Genomic DNA, 22,321 nt, shown 5'->3' with positions numbered 1-22,321 from the left:
AAACGTGCTTAAAACAGAAAGTGCATTTTAGGTTGTATGGTTACAAGTTCAGTATTTTTGTACTTTATTTAAAAGCATTTTATAATTATTTGATACATTTCAAGAAGGGATGCTTTGTGTAAACCTTATGTGTGAGGGAACACAGTTCATCTGTTGAATATCAGGTCTCAAAATATTTGTTGGAAAGGTCTGTCTCCCTCTCGATCCCACTCACGCTCCTGTCACTCTTATCTCACTCCCTGTCTTGTCTCTCTCTTATCACTCCCTCTCTTTTCTGAATCACGTCTCTCCCTCGTCTCACTTCCTCTCTTCTCTCTCCTGTCTCACTCCCTCTCGTCTCTCTTTTGTCTCTCTCACTCTCTCTCCAGTACGACACACCAGTTTCCCTGTTCATGGAAGCTTCTGGTCACCCTGACCGCGGTCAGCTGTGCACAGAGGCTCTCCAGCTCTCCCTGTTGGAATATGTGGTAATATCGGTGGAAGACGCTCTCCGGCTGTGGATTCGTGCTAGTGTTGTGCGCAACAGAGGCTGTGTTGGTATGTAAATGTTGACTGGAGTGAGGAGTGAGATGTTTGTTTCCTGGCTTTCCCCCCTTCAGGTGCCAGGGAACTAGCAGATCCTGGCTGCTGAAGGCTGTGCGGTTTATGTGCACACTCAGTTCGCACGGCGATTTGGAGCTCCCTGCATGATTTGTGCTCTGAACACTTTCTTCAGCTTTGTGGGTGGGGGGACCTTGTTTTCCATGCTCTCTGTCTTTTGGCTCTTTAAGGTACTTTGACTTGTGCTGGTTGAACTGTTGTTCAAAAGCCCAAACGTAGACGAGCGCTTGACCACCAGGCTTCAGCAGCCTTACCAGCTCCCGTACCGCCGCCAACCGTCGCTCCTAACACAGACACACACACACACACACACACACACACACCCACACACACACACACACAAACATTTTGTTGTGAATTCAATGACAATAAAGTGTTTGAACAATGAATAATAACAATGTCGCTGTGGTCTGATCTCAGTATCCACATTATACCGGTAGATCTCAAAAAATTAGAATATCATTGAAAAGTCCAATATTTTTTGTCACTCATCTCAGAAAGTGAAACCCATATATTATATAGATGAAAGACACACAGAGTGAAATATTTCAAGCCTTTATTTTTTGAAATTTTGATGATTATGCTTACAGCTAACAGAAACGCAAAATTCAGTGTCTCAGAAAATTTTAATATAACATAAGATCAATCAAAAAAGGATATTTTAAACAGAAATGGCTTCTGAAAGAATGTTCATTTCTATGCACTCAATACTTGGTTGGGCCTCCTTTTGCATGAATTCCTGCATCAATGCGCCATGGCATGGAGGCGATCAGCCTGTGGCACTGCTCAGGTGTAATGGAAGCCCGGGTTGCTTTGATAGAGGCCTTCAGGTCATCTGCATTGTTGGGTCTGGTGTCTCTCATCTTCCTCTTGACAATACCCCATAGAATCTATGGGGTTCAGGGGAGGCGAGTTTGCTGGCCAATCAAGCACAGTAACACCATGGTCACTGAACCAGCTTTTGTTACTGGTAGCTGGCTGCATTGACTGTGGACTTCAGAGAACACAGTGGACCAACACCAGCACATGACATGCCCAAATCATCACGGACTGTGGAAACTTCACACTGGACTTCAAGCAACGTGGATTCTGTGCCTCTCCACTCTTCCTCCAGACTCTGGGACCTTGATCTCCAAATGACATGCAAAATTTACTTTCATCTGAAAAGAGGACTTTGGACCACTGAGCAACAGTCATGTCATGTGCTGGTGTTGGTCAATGCAGCGATCTACCAGGAAATTTTAGACGACTTCATGATTCCTTCTGCTGACAAGCTTTATGGAGATGCTGATTTCATCTTCCAGCAAGACTTGGCACCTGCCCACGCTGCCAAAGGTACCAAAAGCTGGTTCAGTGACCATGGTGTTACTTTGCTATTCTGTTTAAAATATCCTTTTTTGATTGATCTTATGTTATATTCTAATTTTCTGAGACACTGAATTTTGCGTTTCTGTTAGCTGTAAGCATAATCATCAAAATTTCCAAAAATTAAGCCCTGAAATATTTCACAGTTTTTCATGATATTCTAATTTTTTGAGATGTACCTGTAAGATGTTCATGATCACACAGCTTACAGTCAAACTCTGCTCAGTGTGTGTGTATGTGTATGTGTGTGTGTGTGTGTGTGTGTGTGTGTGTGTGTGTGTGTGTGTGTGTGTGTGTGTGTGTGTGTGTGTGTGTGTGTGTGTACCTGAGTGGAGAAGTGGTGTATGACAGCTATAGAGATGCAGGCATCACAGCTGGATGACCTCAGAGGGACACTGAGAGCATCAGAGATAAACACCTGGTGACCTTTCTGACCACAGAGGTCAAGTAGAGCACCACTGCGGTCACAGCCCACCTAAGACACACACACACACACACACAGACACACACACACACACACACACAATTTATTTGTTTGTTATTTATTCTATTTTATTAGGAAAGTTTGATCTGATCCGAGTGTTCACATGTCAGAGTGTCAGAGGTGCAATCCGAATGATACTGATATTATTGTTTAACACCACTGGATATGTGAAGCAGTCGGAAGGACAAACTGATCCACTTTCCTGCAAAGTAAGAACTAAGAACTGAACTTTCACCTGTGGAGCCTTTCTGCTAAAAACCTGCTGAGTTAATGAGAATGGGAGTTCCCAGTCAGAAATGTCAAATGGAACACCCCCTCAAATCGGAAGAACCTCAAAAACCTCTGGGTCGGTGAGGTTCCTCCGACTTCTTGGATTTTGACGTCCGCCTCAAAATCCAAGATGGCATCAACAGTGTGAATGCTGTGTACAATTACAATTATCACTCACTGTGGTCACTTCTGGGTTTACAGCCAGGTATTTCCCGTTTCCACAGCCCACATCAGCCAGGACACTCCCTGCTGGGAGTGAGGACAGGAAGTGGCAAACGCCAGGCCATGGAGAGTGACGAGTGCTGCTGAAGTGAGAGGCAATGGAGTTGTACACCCGGTGCACGTACACTTCCTCCAGATGAGTTGCGTCGGCAGAGCAACAAGGAAGAGAGGGGAGAGGGGCCCTCTGACTGTCACAGACGGAGGGGAACACTGGAGAGAGGAAGCAGGAAAGTAGGGGGGGGATTTTAAAGGCGAGGCAATGGAAAAGGTCAGAGTATACACAAAACAGAGGCACAAACTGCTAAGGGCGCGAGAACCTCACCACAGCAGCAGGGGCCATGTCTGATCTTGCGGAAAGTGAAGGATGTGCGGGTGTCTCTCCTACTCAGAGTGAGGTCAGAGGTGGTTTGAACAGGGCATTGCGGGTAACAGGCAGGCACCATGTCAAACTGTCTTGGTGTGATCCTGAAAAAAAGCAAACAAACTGCAGTACTTCCTCAACTACTGGACGACAGAGGAACTGTAGCTCTGCCACTGCTTTTCTATTGGCTGAGACAGTTAGTCTAGTCAGAGGGAATCGACTACAAGTAAGTACGTCTAAGTAAGTAAGTAGGCAAGAAGTTGTTGTTAGGTATGTAAAATAAGTCACTGCTCAACTTTGTCTGCTTTCTAAAAAAATATGCAGCTACAGACAATTAAGTGTGTGAGGCTCCTTCTTACCCGTGACTCCACAGGTATCTGCTCTCTCCCTTCATGACCAGGAGGCTCCGCCTGGGTAACAGCACAGGAGCCACACAGCCATCGGGGTGGCGAAACTCCATCACCACCTGACAGACACACACTCACTTGTTTTGATACGAGTCTCTGAACATACATACGTAAGCTAACATTTTCTCTGTTAACTGAACAAAAGTAGATTGACAACCGAAAGGACCGACAGCCATCTCTATGACATCATTCGCACCACAACCACCAACCACTGGCCTGCCAGACATCCTTCAGTCCAAAGCCCAGCATCACTGCGTGGGATGCTTGAAATATTGTCATAGACTCAGCTCTGTGAGGTTATTTGCAGTATAAAAGCCCTGGAATCTCTGAATTCATTCTCTCCGTGCACGACAGACGCAGTTAGGAAGAGGCAAAAACCCCACCCTGGATTTTCTGGTCCAGTGAACCCAGAACCTCCAAGGCCTGCACCTCCTTTTGCTTTTGTCTGACCGTGACTCAACTTGTGGACCAGGGAGCGATTCACTTTGCCTCTCTCCCTACATCACAGTTTTCCAACTTCTTCAAGCCCAGGACCGAAGACTTGGAGCAAAGCTCACCACAACGGACAAACAATCGACTCACTGGACCCTCAGCGCAGCAGACCGCTCTGTCCAGTCGTTGCTACAGAGAATCACAAAACGGACGTGATTCTATTAAGTAAGGCTTTGATGTTTGGGCAGATTTAGAGTCAGATTTAGATCTAAGCAGATAAACACACTGTAAGGAATACTGTATTTTCTATGATTAATATTTCACCAATTGTGTTCCTTAAGTTTCATGACCGTGCTTTTCAGCATAGATCCTGCATGCTGCATGTTTGTCTCTCTTGGGTGATAAGACACACACACATGCTCCCTCACTGGCCAAAGTTCATTGACCTAAGACTGAATCAGCCACACACACACACACACACACACACACACACACACACACACACACACACACACACACACACACACACACACACACACACACACACACACACACACACACACACACACACACACACACACACACACACACACACACACACACACACACACACACACACACACACACCCCTTGTGATTGAATCAATTATTATTTGAACTTTCTGTTACTGTTTTATGTCTTTCTGGTTTATTATATTTATGGTGATGACTTAGTTATTATTGTGACTTAAGAAATCCTTTCATATTGAAGTGTCTGATTTTGTTTGCCTTGAATGTTCGTATGATTAAACCTCTGCCCAGTTATTTTTTTCATTTTATTTTGATAGCAATTTTTGATAAAGTGAATAAACCAACACTGCCAACCAATTTTGTGACAAATTAAATGACAACACATTAATGGAGAGCTGTGATGTAGGCTGTATTTTCTTTTCATTCTCGGACATAATTGACCTACATTGGATTGATTTTGCTTTATTACACTAGAGTTGAGGCAATATACTCCGCCTCTAGCAGGTGGCCCAGTCCTTCAAATATTTTTCTGTATGTGACCCTCGGTGAAAAAAGTTTGGACACCCCTGCCCTAAGTGAAGAGACACACACACACACACACTTATCAGGCCTATTGCAATGTCTTCAGAAACGTAAGCACATGGTCTTTTACTGGGCTTGTTTGTTGTCAAATGGCAACATAAACTGACCAATATTCCCTGACTTCCTTGAATGTGACCTCACTGTTCCCAACCAAAAACGCCGAATGCTGACCTTTGACCCCAGGCTCAGTGAAAGGATGGTGTCCTCAAAGGCAGAGTGAGTGTCCACATGCGGAGGAATCCCTGCAATCAAAGTGTCAGAGTTGAGTGTTTGACAATTAAAAGCTATGTTTAGTCTTCACCTTCGTCTCACATGAGGAAGAACAGGAACCAAATTCAGTCTGTACTTTCTGATAAAATTGTTTAATAATCTATTGTTTACCTTCGATTTACAATTATTGAGCACATTTTCATTATTTGTTATGTCTGCATATGTGGTCAAAGGTTATACAGTATTTATATACATATGTGGTAATAATGTGCTGTATCACAATAATGTACTATATTATGTTTGATATGTCAAAATTGTTTAATATCAGAATGTAAAATATGAATATGATCATAATTGAAAGGTGAATATATATATATATATAAATATATATAAATATTATCTCAATAATAAATACAATAAGAATGAGATGAGAGGGTTAACCAAGGTTACATGTATCAGGATTGTAATACAAAGGACAGAGAGCTGATAGCCCCTCACCATTGGGGGTCCAGGAAACCATGCATATGACTGAAATGAAGGAGAACTACCTGATTTTCAATACAAAAGACTGTCAACACCACACCATGTGAGAGGCTTACCAAATGGGTGAAAGCGCCCCTTGGTGCCGGACTGTCAATGGTTTATTTATTTTATGAGTCAGATTAACGAGAACATTAAACTACAATAATAATAATCTCAGTGCCGATTTGGCGATTTAACCACGCTTTCCCCGCAGCATTAGCTACCGTCATTGGACTAAGGGCGGGACCTCCGGGTTTTAAATTACAATTTAAAAAATGATTAAATATAAATGATAAATGATATAATCATGTTTTGTATGTAGTTTTATATGAGAGGATGGCAGAGCAGGCGTTGAGGGATCTGAAGGTTGCAGGTTTGATTTCGGGCTTGCGCATCGGCAAGGCACTGAGCCCCTAACTGCTCCTGATGTATGAGCCTGCATCACTGAGTGAATAGATGAATGTGAGCTCATTGTAAGGAGTTGGAGAAAAACATATGACGATGACACAAGATCATAGCAAACACAATGATTATGTATAATCACACACTCTCACCTTGTCCTGACATGTAGAGATTGACAGTCAGCTGATCTGGCAGGATGTCAGTGTATCCGTTCCTTACACACCGATCCAGGACAGGGAAACACACTTCAGGAAGGCCTGCATCCAACACACAGGTTAGCTGCAGTGTTGGGATGATGTCATGAGTTAGACGGGTCAAACTCACCTGCAGCTAACGGTTTGTCTTTATCCACATTGTTGATGTCGTAGCGAAATTCGTAGCCAAAATGTTTCACTCGTCTGTGCTTCAGACTTTTCTCAACTAAAATGAATCAGAACCAGAAAATGACATTTACTAGGAATCACCCCTCTCCTTAATGCTATTGTTGTTATCTCATAAAGAATCATTCATTTATTCACATTATCAAGGTACCATACACATAAGACCACCCCAATTCCAATGAAGTTGAGATCTTGTGTAAAACGTAAATAAAAACAGAATACAATGATTTGCTGATCCTTTTCAACCTATATTCAATTGAATACACTACAAAGACAAGATATTTAATGTTCAAACTTGTAAACTGTATTGTTTTTTTGCAAATATTCACTCATTTTGAATTTGATGCCTGCAACACGTTCCAAAAAAGCTGGGACAAGGGCAAAAGCACTGGGAAAGTTGAGGAATGCTCAAAAAACACCTGTCTGGAACATTCCACAGGTGAACAGGTTAATTGGAAACAGGTGAGTGTCATGATTGGGTATAAAAGGAGCGTCCCCGAAAGGCTCAGTCGTTTACAAGCAAGGATGGGGCGAGGTTCACCACTTTGTGAAGAACTGCGTGAGCAAATAGTCCAACAGTTTAAGAACAACGTTTCTCAACGTACAATTGCAAGGATTTTAGTCATTTCTAGTGATGGCGGGATGAAGCCTCATGAACAGTTGAAGCTTTCCATCCAATTGCTCGATACGTGGGCCGAAGCTTCACAACGGTTCATTTGCTCTACTGTGCCATCAAGTGGACAATAAATGTAAAACGGGCACTGATTGTATTGAGACCATGGATTTGGTGTTTGAAGCTTTGAATTGAATAAATGGATGATTGCTAATGCTAATTGCTGAATGCTAATAAATAAATTAGTGATGTGTCTTCTGTGTCGAGGGTTCGAAGCGTGCTGTATAATGCTGTACACCAATGTATAATCTTGTACACCAAGCGAAAAATCAGTCAGCAGCACTCAAGCCGAGCCGCACGTCAGCTGGGGGATCGATTGCGTTTCGCTGCCCCTCGTATCTCGAATCGCGCGCCCAACCGGCGAACCAGCTCCTGAATCAGTCACGTGGTACGGCAGGTTCGCGAGGCTTCGAAAGTTACCACATACGTCACCAACACACGCCTCGATACGTGCTTCGACAAAATCTTCCTGGAGTACTCGACACACGCTTCGAAGCCTCGACACGGAAGGACACATCACTAGTAATTTCATCATCTACAGTCCATACTATCATAAAATGATTCGGAGAATCTCGAGAAATCTCTGCACGTAAGCGGCAAGGCCGAATACCAACATTGAATGGCTGTGACCTTCGATCCCTCAGGCGGCACTGCATTAAAAACCGACATAATTCTGTAAAGGATATTACCACGTGGGCTCAGGAACACTTCAGAAAACCATTGTCAGTTAACACAGTTCGTCGCTACATCTACAAGTGCAAGTTAAAACTTTACCATGCAAAGCGAAAGCCATATATCAACAACAGTGCCTGCAGTCCAGACCTGTCTCCCATTGAAAATATGTGGCGCATTATGAAGCGCAAAACATGACAACGGAGACCCCGGACTGTTGAGCAACTGAAGTTGTACATCAAGCAAGAATGGGAAAGAATTCCAACTACACAGCTTCAACAATTAGTATCCTCAGTTCCCAAACGCTTATTGATTGTTGTTAAAAGGAAAGGTGATGTAACACAGTGGTAAACGTGCCCCTGTCCAAGCTTTTTTGAAACGTGCTGCAGGCATCAAATTCAAAATGAGTGAATATTTGCAAAAAAACAATACAGTTATCAGTTTGAACATTACATCTTTGTAGTGTATTCAATTGAATATAGATTGAAAAGGATTTGCAAATCATGTATTCTGTTTTTATTTACGTTTTACACAACGTCCCAACTTCATTGGAATTGGGGTTTGTAATAACCCATGCAGTAATTTGTTCAGCATAACTGAACTGACTTAATGCAGTATTGTATCATTTTAGTTTACGCAGACTAGAGGGTTAAACGTTGTCCTGATATAGCAGCTTCACCACAGCAACAGATACACAACAAACCTGTGTGCTACTTACAAGTGACATCATTAGAGGACGACCAATCAACAGCAGCCAGCAGCAGAAGTTCCTCCTCTTCAGACACAAAGTCATCAATCAAAACTAAACCCTCTGGCAAGGACACACGCACCTCGGGCTCACGGGGCACTACACACACAAACACAAACACACAAACACAAAGCCAGCCAGAAAATGAGAGGACATATGAGGAAGGTGTTGGCTCAGGTGTTAAAGTAAGCAGAACTTTTCTGCTGGTACCTGAGTGGATGAAGCTGAGGTAAAGTGTGACACTGGCCGCTCCACAGGGCAACTGATGTCTGTTTAGAAGGCTGTGAGCTTTCTGAGCGCCCTCTGCTGACCTGAAAACACAACACCACCACAACAGAGAAACCCCATAACCGGGTGTTAGTGGTAAGGGATTAAGTGTCAGAAGTCCGGAAGTAGGGGTCAGGATTCCGGTACCTGTATGTGACGAAGGCATACGGCTTCTGAGGTGGCATCAACAGCATCTCCACCTCTCCCATCTGTGTGAGCGCTGCGCACAGATCCTTCCGAATCACCGAGTTCCCCAGACCCCCGTTAGCCACCACCAGACTCTGAGGGACACGGGTTCAGCAGAAGGTTCAGATCTCATGCAGACATGACAACACAGCAGACTTTGCTTCAGAAACCTGACACCCATGAACGCAGATCTTACTGTGAATGTGAACTTAAACATTACATTACATTACGATCATTTGGCAGACGCTTTTATCCAAAGCGACTTACATTACATTACCACCCTTCGCAGAGGGGGGAGCAATTGAGGGTTCGGTGCCTTGCTCAGGGGCACCTCGGCAGGGACTCGAACCGACAACCCTCCGGTTCTTAAGCGGGAGCTCTACCCACTCGACTACTGCTTCCCACTGCTTCCCAAACTATCTTCTTTATATCTTTCATAGTTTTCAAATTATTAAACTTTTTGGCCACTAATGTCCTTTTAGAAAACTTCACCCAACTTCTGCATGTCCAGTAGAGTTGCAACAATACAGAGCACACTTGACGAAGACACTTGATTTGAACACAACATTCATCAAAATACGATTCAGGCTGAAATCTTCAAACGGTCATCAGACCCACAATGGAAATGTAGGTTCATACCCAAATCAAACCAACAACTTCACACTGGAGTCCGTGTTTGTCATGTGATGTAGCGGGCCAAGGGTTCGTAATGCAAATAGCGAAAAAGTTATGTTCAGCAACAGACTTAAATGATCGGCAGGCAACACACTTCTCACTGATGGTGCCACCAGCCATTACAGCGTAACTAAATCTAAGTGTAAATAACATTAACTACTACTAGTAACAATTAATTAGAACGTACATGTGAATAACAGTAACTACTACTACTATTAAATAATTAAAGAAAACAATCACAGTAACGGTAAAACAGTAAACACACCCCACCAAACACCGACCCAAGGGATTATGGGAAGTTCCTAACCACCCATAACCCCCAAACATGTTACACTGTAGTTTAAATCAGTGGTCTTCAACAGTAGCTCGCCGGCTGTTTCTGGGAAGCTCGCAAAAGGTTCAAAGAATTCGTACATTTCACAGTAACGCTTTTAAAATTTATATCCAACCAAATTCACAGACATCCCGCCCCCTTTTGTCACAAAACGATTATAAGCCAATCGGCTGTCAGTCCAACAAATGGATGCATGCATTTTAACAATTGTGACAACATAAAGGCAGAATACAGAATTTGCAGAATTTAGCTGTCATGTCCACTCAATCCAATGTATGTTCTTCCAAACAGGAAAACCTTTCAAAAATGTTCAACAGAGACGTGCTTCACTGCAAGAACATTCCAAAACAATTTTAATTCCTCATGAAAACAGTACCACACTCTCTGTCATCTCATTAACATCAGAACAGACTGAATGCATGTGAAGTACAGATGTCATGGGAACTACAGGGAATTCCCCGAATTAAAGGAAATGTGAAGGGAAATTGTGACAGTGATATGTGGACAGACAAATGTGAAATGTGAAAGGTATAGCATTAGTAAAATCGGTAATAACATTGTTTTGTTTTCTTTGAGATTGATATGATGTGAATTTATTAGTGTGAGTTTGACACTGAAAATGTATACAGAACAAAAGAAGCTCATGTTGCTGAATTGAAGTGCATTTTGATACAAAATGTGAGTGTTGGATATCGAAATTTTGTAAATGTTCACACAGAAGATGCTTATTCTGCTGGTTTGGGTGGCGAATCAGCCATGTGGACATGTGTTACTAATAATGTAAAACATGAGGAGCTCTCTGACAAATTTTGTCAAAGTAGCTCTCAGAGGCAAAAAGGTTGGAGACCACTGCTTTAGATACACAATAACATGAATCCAACATATCGTAGTGAATGGATGAATGGAGGCAGAAGATGTTGTCTTTCATCTATTACCAATGTGTGTCATTTAATCTACTGTGCTGTCAAACGAATTTATGAAGCCATCAAAGCTGCAGTGTCACTTGGAGACAACCCACAGCCATTTAAAAGACAAACCTGTTGAATACTTTCAAACTAGTCTCAAATCCCTCCAGGGTCAACAGACATTGATGAGAAAATCTATGTTTATACAAGACACTCGGCCCAGTTTGATATAAAACACACTTTTATACAATAAATATAGAAGGGGTCCCCGCTCCATCTCTCCATCAGTTTGGGGGTCCTTGGCCCGAAAAACGTTGAAGGCGCCTGTGTTACAGTATGATGCATTCAAAGACACTTATTCAGTACTTTCTGCTGAATACACGTTTCTGTCTTTTCAGCACTCTCTTCTTCTGTTTTCTTTCCAGCCAAGATTTCCCTGCAGTTCCTTCAAACTGCAGTTTGTAGAATAGCTATAGGTAATTATCTTTAATTACGGTTTCTTGGTGCTTCTCACTAACATCCACTACATTAACACCTTTTAATATCGCTTCACTCTTTGATCGAGTCCGTTAAGCCTTTTTGCTGCATGCGAACGTCTGACTGATCACTTCCTCTTAGTAAATGGACGCGTTCGGTGAATGTATTTCATTTTGTTGTTATCTACCTTGGTCGGCTGGTTCGTGGTGCTGATGCCTTCATGTCGGAGAAGCATGCAAGAAGTTTTCATTTGTTTTTTCAGTATTTGCTTCTCCTCTTTAGTCAGCCTAACGGCCCGTGGGCCGTCCGCACGAACATCCATGGCCCGTCACTTTAAGTGGTCCGAGTGGAACAAGCGTTAAATGAGGGTTCTGGTTTTCGGCGCTGTTATCATTTCTGCTGCTGTCTTTTGCAGCTCATCTTCTCGTGTTTCTCTACTGTCTTCTCTGTTTTGCTGGCGTCAGTTTCAAAGTCCTCCACCAATCTGAACAAGCAACCATTTGACCAATGAAATTATTGCTGATTTCACCGGGCATCCTAGCAACCGTGTTCGCACAACGTCAAACATTGTGTGCTGAACATCCCGTGTAATACATTAAGGAGCAACTTTACACACTGCAGAAAAGAATAACTCAGCTGTTGATGATTATGAGTTTGGCGATCTGATGAATGGGTTCAGTCAAGAAATCCTGGACCGGAGGCAGCGATCATCATCATCACTGGTTCCCAGTAGTGTAGTGATCGAGGTCAAGCTGAATAAATCTGTGTGGATATCCCTGCCACATGATGCTCCTCATGGCAGAAAACTGCAGCAGATTGCAATAGATTATGACTATTTCAGGTACCCTGGAGATGTTCCAACTCCCCTCGTGTTTGTTGAGTAATCTCAGGCTGTCCACAGTGAAACTCTCTTCATCAGCTAAATTGACTCCTTCCTCCGTTTTCCCACCTTGAATCCAGGGCTGGATAGAAAAGAAATTACTGCCGTTTTGTCCCTCTTAGTTGGGAAATTGAACTGTACAACAACTGTGCAGACATTTGTGCAGCTGCCACAGCATCATCAGCGTTTTGTGATGTCATAAAAGGAGCAATAACACAACAACACAGTGAGCTCAATCAGCTGATCAGCACCATTACCAACATAAACAATGGAACAAAAGGTGAAACTCTGATGTGAACTTCAGGTGTGAAATGTTCTGAATCTACTAAATGATAAATATCATAATATTTAAGAAAACAATGGCTTTGCTGCTGCAACAACTGTGTCATTTGTGCTTCACTACGGTGTGCATACAACAATCAGTACATTTACTTGACAAGTGTAAAAAAACTTTTTCTAACATCATGTGTACTAAATGTGACATAATAACATAAGTGAGCATAAAGGGACATAATCTTTCAGCAATTGAAGTTCTTGTGGATCACATTCACACATCACATCATAGCATCAGGAAGCAGGATGTCATGGTTCTGTGTGACAGATGGCGGTTTGATCCATTTAATCCTCACAGACCTGCTTAGCCTTTAACAGAGGAGTTATATAATTCATATATAATACATCTGGAACATTCACAGAGAAAAAGAGAGCAAAAACAGAAGCCGCTCTAAATTAAGTATCAAATGATTTTCTCCTTAGTGCTGATTCTAGTGCTCCCTCCATTCTTATTCTCCTTGATTGAAGAGCAACCTTTGACACTATTGATCATATTATTTAAGTTGGTTACTAAGAAAATTATATTGGCATTTGTGGCCGTGACTTCCTAGTTTACATTGACTGAAAATTAAATAATGTATTAGGTGACATTCTGATGGTCTCCAATCTGTGTTTGCTCTTCCTCTCCTTTCTTTGTCTAATGTGCAGATAGACAAAAGCTGCAGTGTCATATGAGAGACCGGCTATGAGAGACCGGCTCAAGTTTGAGTTCAACTCTGGTAGAGAACACCAAGGGCCCCACACAAACACACACGCGGCACACGTGGTGCCTGAGAGTTTAAGATTGCAGTTTGCTACGGGCGGGCTAGTGCTGATGCTATATGCTCTGGTGGCAATGGTAACGACAAATGCCATCCAGGATGACTTCCATGATACAATTTTACCGACGTCATCTTAAATTCAGGAATTTTGTTAGGGTTAGGGTTAAGGTTAGATAAGATGAAAGTGTTTGCTATTATGTGTGCAGGACATTTGTGCAGCACTGGCACACGGTGGCCTAATAAAATAGAGATGGACTCAGTAAAAGTACTCCCACTTTCCCAGTGAGAACCCGGGTTCAAAACAAAAGGACGGAAAAGAAATGTACACAATCATGGCAATCAAGGCTTGACAAAATAAATAGTAGTATAGATATATATGTGTATATTAATAAATAATAAAATAGTGCTTAAAATATATAAATAACATAACTAAAAAATACACATATATAGGGTCAATGTAAATAAATAAATAAATACATAAATATAGTCAAACAAGCTATGAAAATATAAAACCATGCGACTGAATAAATAGCAATAAAAGAATAAAAAGCGTTGTCTGATTCCGAGGCTGAGTAGGTAATGGTCTTCCTCCCCTCCAAGCATAAGTGCTGTCCTGTCTGTGTAAACGTGCTTCATGCATAGTAATCAGAATAAATACACATTAAAATACATAATGATAAAATATAAATAAAATAATATAATAAATAAAGAAAGACATGCATTTAGGGTTAGGGTTTGGGTTGGATTATGTGCAAAACTTTGGACCACTGAAGATCCAACCTGCAAGCTCAACTCTTCCTGTTTTGGTGTCTGTATTTGATCTCAAAGGAAGTATTTTACAAGCATAAGTCTGCTCACAAATGTCAAAACTGTGGAGCAAAGAACGTCAACACTGTTATTAAAATGAAGTTGAAGCTGCTCATGACTGAATGTTCATGTCCTCATCAAGTCTTGTCAGAAGGCGCAGGCACAAACCACAGCCACCACTACGATGTTGCCAATGGTCGCCAGCACAGCGATCCACAGCCATACTGTGTCACTGGACACTTTTCCATCATTCTCTTCTTCAGAGGGTCGGGAGCCTCCAACGTTCAGGTTGGAGCTAGACGTCTGCAGGGACACGTTACCATTACAGGGAGAATCCATGAAGGCCGCGGAATGCTGTGGATGGAGGGATTATTCTTTAGTTCTGTATTTCTGAGGAGATATCAAAGCAAATAACATTTGATTTAATTTCACCTACACTTCATGTACTGTATATTCGTGTGACATTATTTGTCTTGTGGGGCTAAAACAACCTTGAATTAAAATAAATGTACAATAAGACACGAAACAAAACGTTCTGTGCGCGCACACACACACACACACACACACACACACACACACACACACACACACACACACACACACACACACACACAATGGACAGCAGAAAGATGGGAATTAAGCGAGTCCGTCGAAAGCTGACGAGTCTCATCAACAGGAACAAAGCTCCTGTTCATTAAAACGCCACTAGGGGACAAAGCTTGAGGAGTGACAGAGTTTCATTTCTTCAGCTTTGAGGGCGAGTTACCCTCCGCTCGCTTTAGCGCAGCTCAGCTCTGCTCCTAACGGGGGAGGAAGCAGGCTGCAGGTTTGATGCCGTTCAGCACCATAGTGCTGTACAGCAAATCATACACAACGATGAAAGGAGCACTAATGAGCTTATACATCACAGATTCAAACACATAATGAACTGAATGAATCTATAAACCATTAGTGATGTGTAAACATGAGTTCCAAAATAAATCATTCATGCATAATTGTCTCATTTTATTATTATGGTTATTTGAGCCTTTTAAAAATGTAGCAGCATAATTTATAAGGAAACTAACATCAGCAACTTATGTATATTTAATCAAAAGTGCATCCAAATGTTGTCATGATTAATGGAAGTGACAGGAGTAAAGATGCTGTCAGAACTTAACATTTTAATTCATTAATTCAGCTTAAACTTCACAGCAAACTCAACTTTGAAATTTGATAATTTTTCATCATTTGACATTTATTTGATACTTTCAGATATTTGGAAAACAGCTCAATGTGTCATGTGATCCATGGCTATATACACAGAGTTCAAATCAGCAGAATGTTTTAGTAACAAGTGACGAAGTGACAAAATGAATGAAGATAAAAAATGAAATGAAGCAGGTATATAGAACAAATGCTCACATGATAAAAAAGACTGAAGGCAAAGTTACAGTAAACTCAACTAAACACACACGCATGCACGCTTATGAGTCACAAAGCTCTCAGTGTTTGATAAGTTTAGAGACTTTAAGACGAGAAGATCACAGTTTGTGTCTCTTGTTCTCTTGCGGTACCTCCTTAGTTACGTCTAGTATAGATGGACCTTCTTCCTCTCTCCTCTCTTCAATTCAAAATTAAGCTGCATGATTGATTCCAAATAAAATGTGTCCACCAAAATAGGGGCACTTTAATCAGCAATGCAGACAGATGAAAATCTGATCATGAGTCATATAGCGCAGAAATCCGACCTCTGTTTGATGAGATGACTTCAATATGAATTTTCTGTCTATTTCACATCTACAGGATCTTGCAAAACACCATAAGCAGCCAGTGATGCACAATAAAATGAGTTTTAAAGCTCAAAGTATTCAAATGTAGTCACTCTTCCTTTCACCTCCATCCAAAGTCATAAAAGTACAATAAACCCAGAATAATGTAAGACAGAAAAAACGTCAGAGGACAGAATGAGATCAGGATAGAAACATGCAGTACTCACAGAAACTCAAATAGCGAGGAAGAGGAGGACAGGAAGATAGGAAGACGTTCTGCTTCAAAGAGTTCTGCTTACTGTCAGCTGTTCATGAAGAAAGACGGCGGCGCTCAGATCTACCCCTGTGTGCTGCTCTGTTCTTTCTTTCTCTGTCTTTCTCTTTTTCACAGAGAGGAAAGACAGAGGGAGATGGTCTGAAGTTTAGCTGGAGGCTGCAGCCTGACATACAAGTACAGAGCAGCATTCAGTGACCTTATTAAACACACACACGCACACGCACGCACGCACGCACGCACGCACGCACGCACGCACACACACGCCTGTGTAGGTTCACAGATGTATTAACATCTGGGACGTGCAATAAAATAATAAGACACTGATTTGCCATACCGGTGCAAAAAGGGCAAAACATCTGAAACTGCATAATATCCATGTGAGTTTGTGTTTAATTTCAGACTTAATGAAGATATAAGCTGCTTTCCATCAGTATGTTTATTTACAACATCACATATTCATGTGATTCCCTTCAGGTTGTAGTGAACCTGCTTCACTTGCTTACATAACCATAGTGTGTTAGTAATCCCTTCACCATCTGTGTGTGTGTGTGTGTGTGTGTGTGTGTGTGTGAGGGGCTTGTCCTCTTGTGTCTATCACACTGAACTCTGCTGGTCACATTAGTAACCTAAACTTCCACTGTGGCGTTAAAAGGTTTCTGTGTTGAAATGAAATGTGTCACTCAGTCCATGTTTGCATAATGCAGAGCAAACATAAAGCTTCTATAACATATATGAGTCACACACCTCGCGGGCTGGACCAAATGGCCCGTGGAGGTTCCCCACCCCTGGTTTAGGAGCATGACATGAGTAAACAAACAAACATCCATTAAACACAGCAACTTTACCATAGAACAGAATAGGATTGTTAATAAGCCTGGTTCAGAGGCCTGAACTATGAGGGAAGTGCAACTGTCCTTGGCCTCGTACATGACTTCCTGGAAGGCATTTGGGAAATCGTTGTTGAAACTCTGTTCGTTTGATTGACATCATTGTTGTACATTTATTAGATGAAATCACTTTATAGTTTGATGACATTCTTTTTTTAAGCAGGGGTGAGTCACCTGGTGGCAGCACACTAGAATGTACACGTGAATCTACATTTGACTTAGTACATTTGTGTAATGAAACAATATAAAGGATTGAAGTTCCCTTGTCTCATCTTGGACCTGACAAACACTGAGAAGGAAGTTATTATTATTATTGTTATCTACCATGAACTCTAAAAACTCTGGGACTCGAACACAACAGCCATAATAGTAGCCTATGTACTGAATAAAGATGGTTTGTGCTCTATATGTCATGGTTCATGAGCGCTGTAGGTTACTGATCCCACTGGGTATCGCAGGTTCAGAATAATTCAGCTCGACTCCACACCTGATATTCAACAACAAGAAGCCCAGAAGTTTGAGGCCAGTACAAAAGAATGGGATGTGAACGAAACCTTAGAATACAGTGTTTGTACAGATTTAAGGGTCGGCCGCACTCCCGCAAACAGTTCAGTAACGTGACAGCAATGGACCTTAGAAAGACTGTCACCACGAGGGGGCAGCAACGCTCTGATGGCGCACTGCTACAGATTAACGTTCCGGAAATACAGGGGTCGACATCCGTGTTAATTTTCTGAACGACTGCTGTTTCAGTGTGCGACCGTGCACCTGAGCCGGTGTGGACTTGTTCTCATGGATTCAGACTCTGTCTTCAGACAGCGTAGGTTACGTACGTTACGTTATTCATAAAGTCAGTACGAACAGCCTGTGTGCTTCTATCATGACAGCGCACAATGCAGCGTTAGCTTGACTTAGTCGGGCCATGCTAACACACGAAGAAGAATGTACACATTTACCACGTACGTTACATCTGGGTACATTCTTCTTCGCGTGTTAGCTTGACAGAATAAAGAGCAGGTTACTGTGACGAGAGAGAGAGAGGAAAAAGAAGGGGAGAAATGAAAGAGGAAGAGGCAAAATAAATATTGATCCGCTAAAATGACTTCCTGTCCACAGAGATGTAAATACATGAATCATGTAGAGTTGAGTTTAGTCACTCTGTCCTCTGAATGCTGATGAAAAGAGGAACTAGTGAATAAAAATGTTTGTTTCTCTGTATGGCTCAGAGCCAAACATGCGTCTGAGGAGAAATTCCACAGAAGGTCCAGATGCTGGTCAGCTGTTTGAGGACACGAGTGGACTCAGACCTGGATCACAGACGGGACACAGGTCAGAGTTCAGCCAGCTGACATGTTTATACTGTTACACACACAAGTTTTTGAATTTCCAAGACAATTGCGTCCAGACGAGGTCAGTGGTGTGTTTTGTGGTAGAAGTCAATACAAGACCGAAGCTCCCTGTGTGTGTGTGTGTGTGTGTGCGCGTGTGCGCGTGTGTGCGCCTCCAGTTAACAGCATCGAGGCTGGGCGTGTGTGTAGCACAAAGACAGAAGTTCGTTCTGCAATATAAGCAAACGTATCTGGATTCATGTGTTATGTTACAATGACCCAATCATAAATGACCTCAGATTTCAGACATGAATTTGTATCAACCTGTGCATCACTTTTAACTGACATTACGAAAGTCTGCTTTCTATTAAACCAATGTTCACTCATTTGACTATCTCATTATTTAGCAGGAAGCAGCAGACCGGGCCCCACACAGGAGGATGTCCTGGTCCATCGATCCTGTCTGAGCCCATGTCCAACCTGGCCATCGCTTACGGCAGCTCGCTTGCAACCCAGGGAAGAGAAATGATGGACAAGAACGTGAGGCCGACAAGATATACACATATATACATATACATACAAAGACAAGGCAAAGGAAATCACTTGGCATGTTACTCCCATTTTAGTGCAAAACAAAACATTTTTAAAAATCAGACAAACTTGTGATCAAATGTCGTGAATGAGTTTAGTGGTGAAGATGAGCAGTAAACATGGAGAAGCTCTTCATCATCTCATGGCTCAAATGTGTCACATGGTTGTTCTGTGCAGGTTTCTGCTGACATGTTCTACTAAGAGCATTCAGACAAACATGAATCGGCTTTGTGTGTGTGTGTGTGTGTGTGTGTGTGTGTGTGTGTGTGTGTGTGTGTGTGTGTGTTTCAGCTGGACAGGTTCATCCCGATCTCTAAGCTGAAGTATTACTTTGCTGTGGACACGCTGTATGTGGGCAAGAAGCTTGGCCTGCTTGTTTTTCCGTACATGCACAAGGTAAAAACTCTGTCTGTGACATGCTTGTGTGACGGGGTGCGTGTGTGACGGGGTGTATGACAGGGTGTGTGATGTGTAGAACTGGGAGGTGAGTTACCAGCAGGACTGTCCTGTGGCTCCTTGTTTGGACGTGAACGCTCCTGACCTTTACATTCCTGCCATGGGCTTCATCACATACGTACTGGTGGCAGGACTGGCTATGGGCACACAGAACAGGTACACTCACACACACGCTTAACTGTTATCTTAAGTCATGTTCATTTGTGATGTGGTACTTGTGGAGACAGAAAGTGTAGGAACCTGCCGCTCTTTGTCCCCTCAGGTTCTCCCTGGAGCTGCTGGGGGTCCAGGCCAGCTCGGCGCTGGTGTGGCTCATCATGGAGGTGCTGGTGGTTCTGCTGTCACTCTACTTGGTCACTGTTAACACTGACCTGACCACCATCGACCTGCTGGCCTTTTCTGGATACAAATACGTCGGGTGGGTGTTCGCACTATCCAAGCCCAGAAGACTGGGCATATTGACCCGGCGCACAATTAGGGAGCAGTGACATAAGTGAAGTAAGATAACGGAATGAAGCTTCACAGGAACAAACTACAAAGCTTCACAGTTTGTTCCTGTGTTTAAACAAGTGACCACAAATACATGAAGGAAGAAAACAGCTGAACATGCAGCACTTAAACAAACAAACCAAGTTTACTGCACATGTAATGTCTACATTATTGTGTGTGTGTGTGTGTGTGTGTGTGTGTGTGTGTGTGTGTGTGTGTGTAGAATGATCGTGGGCGTGGTGGCGGGTCTGATGTTCGGCCGGCCTGCGTACTACCTCTGTCTGCTGTGGTGCTGTGCTGCTATATTTGTCTTCATGGTGAGTACGTCAACACGAAGGTTTGGCTCTTTCGCTTTATGTCCACAGCACTTTGAAAGGGGGATCTGTGAGCACTCCGAGCCGCATGTCAGCCGGCAAAGAGCTGTAACACACACACACACATAAATTCTCTACCCCCCCGCCCCACAGATCAGATCTCTGCGTTTGAAGCTTCTGTCTGAAGCAGCTGCTGAGGGTCGGCTGGTGAGAGGAACCAAGAACCAGCTGAGGATGTACATTACCATGACGATAGCGGCAGCCCAGCCTGTGTTCATGTACTGGCTAACATCTCACCTCATCCGATAGAACACATACGCGTGGACAGACTGTGGCCTCGTGTGGACAGGCGTGTGTTTTTATGTATGTTTGGGACGTTGATGCGAGTTAGTTAGACTCGCTCTCTTTCTCCCAGGGTTTGATGTGTTGGCTTGTTTAATTGTCCTCATTGTAAACTTTGCATTCAATAAAATAAAATGACTAAGCCAAAGGCTTCCATAAAGATGACTTTACATAATTTATATGTGTTTACATACTTACATCAATGGGAAACCATTTAATCCTGTATAGAAGAATACTGGTGGGTACTCAGTGTGTTCAGATCAGACTTCCTGCATGAGATTCCAACTTGTATACATTGTGTTGAGCAGATAAACGTGTACAATATTACATCATTTTGTAAATATAGACGGTTGACAAGGAAACAAACCACTCATTCAAATGACATGCATTGACAAAAAGGCTTCACGGATGACATACTGAAGTCTCAGTGAATTAAGCATCAACATTTTAAAAATGTACATTCCTGTTAGCTAGCTAGCTAGCTAGCACACACACCCACGAGCTTCAGATGCCCACTGAGCATTCCCCACCAGCAGCACTTGTCCACCAACATGTGGATAAGTGGTTCTGTTCACGTGGGAGCCAGTGGCAGCACTTTGGAGGCACGTGCATGCACAAGCGTACTAAAGTGACCAGCAGAGGTCACTGTGACAGACGCAAGAGGACAAACCACTGCTATTGCACATAATCTAATCTGTAATTTACACACACCAGTGAGGTAAGGTGAGGTTTGTGGCAGGGGAGGCACTGACTCTTTCAAAGTCAGATTTACAAATACATGAATTCAACAGAGTAGCATAAATTCACACCATTCAACTGGCTGCTTGCACATTGACTACTGGTTATGTTTCATATCCGATATCAGCGTTCTTTACACACACAGGTACATATTTGGCCAAAGAATAACGTTAAATTTAAAAAAGGGCAGTCCACGACAAAGGTCTTTCATCTTTGTCGTGGACTGTACAGCAGTGAGGTATGCATGTCTTACCTTTACTTGTAAATTAAGTCCATTCGCCTATCCTTCTGGACAAACATCTCTATGACTTTGGTGTCATAGTATCTTCTTTTGGTTTTAAAAATCTATGTCTCAATAGAGATTACTGCTTGGGATGAAAGTCGTCCTTGGTCACTCTGATTCCGACTGTATGTTAAACATAGTCATAATTTGGTCCGATGAGATCAGACTCAATCAAAGAATCTAGTATACTTTGACAGGCTCTGCATTTTGGTGTCATCAAAATGGTGTGACATTTCCTCAAATGTTGTACAATCACCCAAACCGAGCAAAGCCAGCTCACCAAAATCGACAAACCTAGACCGTGTTATCTTCTGTCCCGTCGCTTGAAGCAAATCTTTTAGCTCCGGCATTGGTCTTCCATTATTCACTTCCAGTTTTGATTGAAAGTCCAGTTTTGAGAA

The 22,321-nt window shown here is 42.5% G+C and overlaps 2 protein-coding genes across 6 annotated transcripts; one reads left to right on the top strand and one right to left on the bottom strand.

Moving 5' to 3' along the window:
• Window positions 1–47: 47 nt before the first annotated feature.
• On the bottom strand, window positions 48–12,007 carry alkbh8 (alkB homolog 8, tRNA methyltransferase). Of its 2 annotated transcripts, XM_076146557.1 has the most exons (12): window positions 11,871–12,007; window positions 9,254–9,387; window positions 9,050–9,150; window positions 8,810–8,938; window positions 6,691–6,786; window positions 6,519–6,623; window positions 5,404–5,474; window positions 3,662–3,768; window positions 3,264–3,406; window positions 2,898–3,151; window positions 2,291–2,440; window positions 48–884 (listed from the first exon to the last, which is right to left on the bottom strand). In XM_076146557.1, the coding sequence occupies exons 1-12, from the start codon at window positions 12,003–12,005 to the stop codon at window positions 354–356; spliced, it is 1,956 nt and encodes a 651-aa protein (XP_076002672.1). In that variant the 5' UTR covers window positions 12,006–12,007; the 3' UTR covers window positions 48–353. The 2 variants fall into 2 exon arrangements, with proteins under 2 accessions (XP_076002672.1, XP_076002681.1); XM_076146566.1 differs by lacking the exon at window positions 6,691–6,786.
• Window positions 12,008–18,068: 6,061 nt separating this feature from the next.
• On the top strand, window positions 18,069–21,066 carry yif1b (Yip1 interacting factor homolog B (S. cerevisiae)). Of its 4 annotated transcripts, none has more exons than XM_076146544.1 (8): window positions 18,069–18,199; window positions 18,606–18,708; window positions 19,118–19,247; window positions 19,590–19,694; window positions 19,774–19,910; window positions 20,017–20,172; window positions 20,467–20,560; window positions 20,711–21,064. In XM_076146544.1, exons 1-8 carry the CDS (start codon window positions 18,172–18,174, stop codon window positions 20,864–20,866), a joined length of 909 nt encoding a protein of 302 aa, XP_076002659.1. In that variant the 5' UTR covers window positions 18,069–18,171; the 3' UTR covers window positions 20,867–21,064. The 4 variants fall into 4 exon arrangements, with proteins under 4 accessions (XP_076002659.1, XP_076002649.1, XP_076002641.1 ...); XM_076146534.1 differs by having other exon boundaries at window positions 19,115–19,247; XM_076146526.1 differs by having other exon boundaries at window positions 18,085–18,208; window positions 20,711–21,066.
• Window positions 21,067–22,321: the final 1,255 nt, after the last annotated feature.

The sequence above is a fragment of the Genypterus blacodes genome, unplaced genomic scaffold, assembly GCF_046128005.1.
Source record: "Genypterus blacodes isolate CSIRO-AG114 ecotype Tasmania unplaced genomic scaffold, CSIRO-AGI_Gbla_v1 ptg000003l_1, whole genome shotgun sequence".
Taxonomy (NCBI): Eukaryota; Metazoa; Chordata; class Actinopteri; order Ophidiiformes; family Ophidiidae; genus Genypterus; species Genypterus blacodes.
This window is presented reverse-complemented; position numbering and strand designations above follow the sequence as displayed.

Excerpts from the sequence above, each read along its gene's own strand:
- alkbh8 (XM_076146557.1), bottom strand. The coding sequence starts at position 12,005 with ATGGATGTTCGTGCGGACGGCCCACGGGCCGTTAGGCTGACTAAAGAG. Across the intron at positions 9,388-11,870 it reads CCACGAACCAGCCGACCAAG|AGTCTGGTGGTGGCTAACGG; the intron begins GTAGATAACAAC and ends CGTGTCCCTCAG. Across the intron at positions 885-2,290 it reads TACACCACTTCTCCACTCAG|GAGCGACGGTTGGCGGCGGT; the intron begins GTACACACACAC and ends TGTCTGTGTTAG.
- yif1b (XM_076146518.1), top strand. The coding sequence starts at position 18,172 with ATGGATTCAGACTCTGTCTTCAGACAGCGTAGGTTAC. Across the intron at positions 18,709-19,114 it reads GGATCACAGACGGGACACAG|CAGGAAGCAGCAGACCGGGC; the intron begins GTCAGAGTTCAG and ends CTCATTATTTAG. Across the intron at positions 20,561-20,710 it reads CTGCTATATTTGTCTTCATG|ATCAGATCTCTGCGTTTGAA; the intron begins GTGAGTACGTCA and ends CCCGCCCCACAG.